The sequence below is a fragment of the Pygoscelis adeliae genome, unplaced genomic scaffold (genome assembly GCF_000699105.1).
Source record: "Pygoscelis adeliae isolate BGI_AS28 unplaced genomic scaffold, ASM69910v1 Scaffold977, whole genome shotgun sequence".
NCBI classification, from domain to species: domain Eukaryota; kingdom Metazoa; phylum Chordata; class Aves; order Sphenisciformes; family Spheniscidae; genus Pygoscelis; species Pygoscelis adeliae.
The window spans coordinates 56,545-60,680 of NW_008825130.1; the positions used below are offsets into that span (position 1 = coordinate 56,545).

Below are 4,136 nucleotides of genomic sequence, written 5' to 3' on the forward strand. Positions count from 1 at the left end.
GCGGGGGGGGAGCGGGTCCCTGCAGGGGGACGCCCGGCAGCCGGGGGGGGGGACCGGGAGCAGGGCAACAGCCCTGAGCAGGCAGAGCGTGTTTGCCCCGGTGTCCGTGGAAGGACATCCACAACACCTAGGTTTAATCAAGCCTTAGATTTTCTTCCTGCATAACCGCTCGTCTCACTCAGTTAATGGGTTTATCTGGGCAGGCAGAAGGCTCCAGGACAAAACGGCCCCTGCTTGGCCCCGTCCAGCCTTCGCTCAGTATGTCAGCCGGGGCTTGATAAGCGCAGAGACATTTCAGCCGAGGCATGGTCACGCTGGTCTCGTTTTACAAACCAGCTCTGCCCACCCCATCGTACCGGCCATCAAGGTGACAGGATCCCAGGGCAGGAAAGCTGAAGGTCCCAGCTCCCCCCAGGCAGCTTCCAGGGCTCTGCCCAGTGTCGGACAGGGGAGAGGGGCTGCCTGGGAGCGCCCTTCGGAGAGCGCGGGGGAAGCAGAAAAGAGGCCACACCGCTTGTCGTGCAGTTAGTTTAATTTATACAGTGACTGTCAGCAATGCATTTCGCCTGGGCAGCAGGACTGCTGTCCTTGCTCCACCTGCAAACAAGTTTTGACTTTGTCTTTCATTCTGCAAACACCATTGTAAACAGACAGCCAAGTCTACCTGTAGACAGCGATTACCCAAAAGCTGCCCCCACGCAGCACAAGGATCCCCGTGCTCCATGGACACACCCGTTGCAGCATGCAGTGCACACACACCTTTCCCACGTAATTTTAAACAGCCCTGCACCGTGTGGCATTTCCTCTTCAATTCCAGGTTACAATGATTCTCATCATCGTTCTAATCTGTTCATACCCAAATACTTCAGATCCACTGTGACAACTAAACACGACAGTTACACACAGCACTAACACCCCCCACGCTGCTCCAGCAGCTACACTGAGCTGAAGAGGGCAAGAAATTACTCACATCTTACACAGGAGAAAAAGCAACAGCTACCATGGGGAAATACCACCGAGACTCCACTGCCACGGGACTACTTTGGCAAGACTCAGCCTCTGTTCTCCCTTAAAGGGCTCCTCAGACCCTGAGCATACGTGACAACATACGTCACTGGGACCTCCACCTTTGCAAAAGCTGCCTCCAGCGATGCCAAGTCTACACGGGCATTATCTGGATGTGCCTCTAGGACTCTACAGCTTCAGGGCTTTGTTTTAAACAAGAAACCCAAGAAGTTCCACTGCCAGTGGTCAGTACCCGAGATGACAGTCTGCGCCGCAGCTCATCCCTCCTCCATCTCACCCCAGGCCACAGCAGGGCAGTCAAGCCCCTGTGCCTGAGCCCCCTGTTCTCACCACTGCCTCCAGAAACAAGAGGTGGAAGGGGCCTTTGCTGCTGGGCTTAGGCTTTGCCTGGGATACGAGCATGCAGGTGCACAGTTAAAGGAGCATCTCTTCTCCATGGAGGAAAGGAACAGCCTTTCCTGTGAGAACAAGGTGTTTCCCCATCACTAGAGCAAGCAGAGAGCCACCATACACTTAGCTGAGGCTGAGTCCTACCCCTTCATATTGGCTCCTCAAGCCCCAGCGAGTTCAAAGAGCTGAATCCCTGCACGGGATGAGGCATTGTTTTTGTCAGATTAAAACATGGCACATGTGGAAGCCCTGGAGGTAGGAGAAAGCACGCTCTGGATTGTCAACTGCCCACTGCTCATAATTTGTTTAATCAGAGGCAGAGACATAGGATCCACATGTAAAAGTTTCTTAAAAAACCCCTCTTCCCGAGCAGCAAGCTTTGCGCAAGCTGAAGTTGTTACGCCTTTTCTCCATGTGCTCGTATGCCCACTCAGCCATAGCTGCATTTCTCTCACACTGCCCTGATAAGCCTGCCAGGGAATTCACAACACGAGAAGTACACTATTACACACCAAACTCAGACACTTCATGCACTTAGTATCTTCAGTGGTAAACTTAAGGAATGAAAAGTTTCTTTGATCCAGTGTCACTCATTACCCGAGAATGTCAAAGCTCTTGGCTTTGAAACGCCATGGTAACACTTGAGGGTGCTGCAATAAGTTATTTTCACTATGGGAGGATTACATGCAACTCAGACACACGGGAAAGGGTTGGCCATAAACACACGGCGTTTAACACTGCTCGAGCGGAGGGATCTTTAATCGTCAAACCTCCCCTCACGGATGGTATCAAAGGAGAAAGGGAGAAACTTGAATCCAGTGCCAGTGTAGAACTTGTTCTGGAACTCAATCCTGCAAGAGGGAAGAAGTGTGTATTCATTAAAAAGGCAGCTCTCGGATACGAGTTAGCAATCAGCAAGAACTCCATTAAAAGTATGATTATTAACTATAAAAATATAAGGCTTTAAAAAGTGCTATGACAATGCAGCCTATCTATTGGCACAAACCCCACATTTTTGTTTGATGTTTCTGGAGTGGAGCGGAGAGGAATTGTCCAGGTACTTCGATCCCACCTCCACGGGCAATGAAAGGGCAACAAAAATAGGATGAACTCCCTAACTGTGATATCACTGAGAAGCACCTAGGACCACACAATATTACCTGTAAGATCTCATTAGTAAAGTTCACGTTTTAGTTAGAACAAACCTCAATCATGTGATGCTGTGCTGAGACTTCCTCCATCAGCTACTTCTGTTTATTTACTTAAGCATATTTGGTTTATCCCCACATGACTACTTCTGCTGAGCTAGAGATGTGCCTGTTGTCTCCAGCTGAACATTAACTTAGCCTTGTTTGCCTGCTTCCCCTAATAAACTCAGTTTAAAAAAAGAATTATTCTAGAGAACTGTCCCATGGTCAGCCACAGCCAAATAGGGAAAGAAAAAAAATAATCCCATGATTCACAGTAAAAACAAGCACAGTGTTTCATGAGCCTCATGAGAAACACTTTCCATTGCGTGGTCCACTAAAAAAACCAAAGTCCCTGTAGGAATCAAGTGACAGCAAATTGTAGAGCAATTTAACACAATTCAGGAGAAGTATTTTTATGAAGCACAAAAAAGCAGACTTTAATTTTTTCCGAATCAGGAATCGTGGTAAACTCCAAGCTGCTGGCATTTCAGCTGGCAAAAAGTGATTTCCCAAGAGAGCTCAGGAGGGAAATTTTCAGAAAAACAGCTTTCTGCTCGTATCTTCTGCTGCCTGTTCATGCAGTCAGGCAGACTTCCCTGCAGAGGAATCCCTAGGATGAGCAGGATTTTCCGCGTGGGAGGAAGGGCTACTTGCCAACACGCTCCAGTTTTTCAGGAACCCTGATAATCTCTGTTAAGTATCCTGTGACTAAGTAACTATTCTGTAAGCAAAGGGAAATAAGAGGCAGAGGATTGGGTATCTGAGTCACACAGAACCCACTGTAAATGAAATTTTAGCCCTGATGATTAACTGTTCCAGCTGGCCCTGACATCTGAAAGCTCCTTTTGGACACACTCAGTTACAACTGGCCACAACTGGATGCCTGAAGCTCGAGCAGAGGCTGTTGCAAGGTTAGGGAACTAGTGAAAAAGTTTACTTAGCCAAATATCATGGCTTAAATGTTCTGTGTGTTTTTTCTGCAATTGTCTACAGGAACATCTGTAATCCAAGGTCCTTTTTTGGTAGGAGACACTGCTGTTTCCAGGATCACTGGCTGTCATGTGTACCAGCTCTATTGCTAAACTTTGCGCTGTCTCTCCCTCATCAGTGATGAAGTTCTGCGAAAGAATTTACTAGATAGTTAGCACTGCACTGTAAATAAACAGACTAGGAAGCTTTCTGGCAGTCAGCATTAAAGAAAACCCACTCTTCAGCTTTTTTGTATTAATAATTAGCTTAAGTGTTTGTTGGACTGTAGTCAGTGTGGATTTTCCAACCCAACAGAGTCAGAGTACCCACACTGCCTGGAAAACTAGGCAGCTCACAGTCCCGTGGGAAGCAACTGCAGAGACAGTTGTTGAACAGGAACCCTAACTTTCATTTAGTTTAAGTGCAAATTCCTACTTGGTATTTGTGTTCTTAAAGGCGCGTGCCAATGCCTGGGGTCGGCTGTGATTCAGTGCACACCTCGAAGAGGGTAGCCTACAGCACACCTTACAGTCAGAACGCAATGGGATGTTTGCACAGAAA

At 47.8% G+C, this 4,136-nt stretch overlaps 2 protein-coding genes across 3 annotated transcripts in view; both read right to left on the reverse strand.

Annotated features, from left to right (window-relative positions):
* The window catches only part of COASY (CoA synthase), a 23,629-nt gene extending 23,278 nt beyond the window's left edge, over positions 1-351 (reverse strand). Inside the window, exon 1 of the mRNA XM_009328279.1 lies at positions 334-351. Within this exon, the coding sequence (XP_009326554.1) occupies positions 334-351 (18 nt within the window). The remainder of the gene's footprint in view (positions 1-333) is intronic.
* A 164-nt stretch (positions 352-515) lies between these two features.
* Positions 516-4,136, reverse strand: part of ATP6V0A1 (ATPase, H+ transporting, lysosomal V0 subunit a1) — a 30,212-nt gene continuing 26,591 nt past the window's right edge. For both annotated transcript variants that reach the window (XM_009328270.1, XM_009328269.1), the window contains exon 19: positions 516-2,267. In XM_009328270.1, the coding sequence (XP_009326545.1) occupies positions 2,174-2,267 (94 nt within the window). In that variant the 3' untranslated portion in view covers positions 516-2,173. The remainder of the gene's footprint in view (positions 2,268-4,136) is intronic.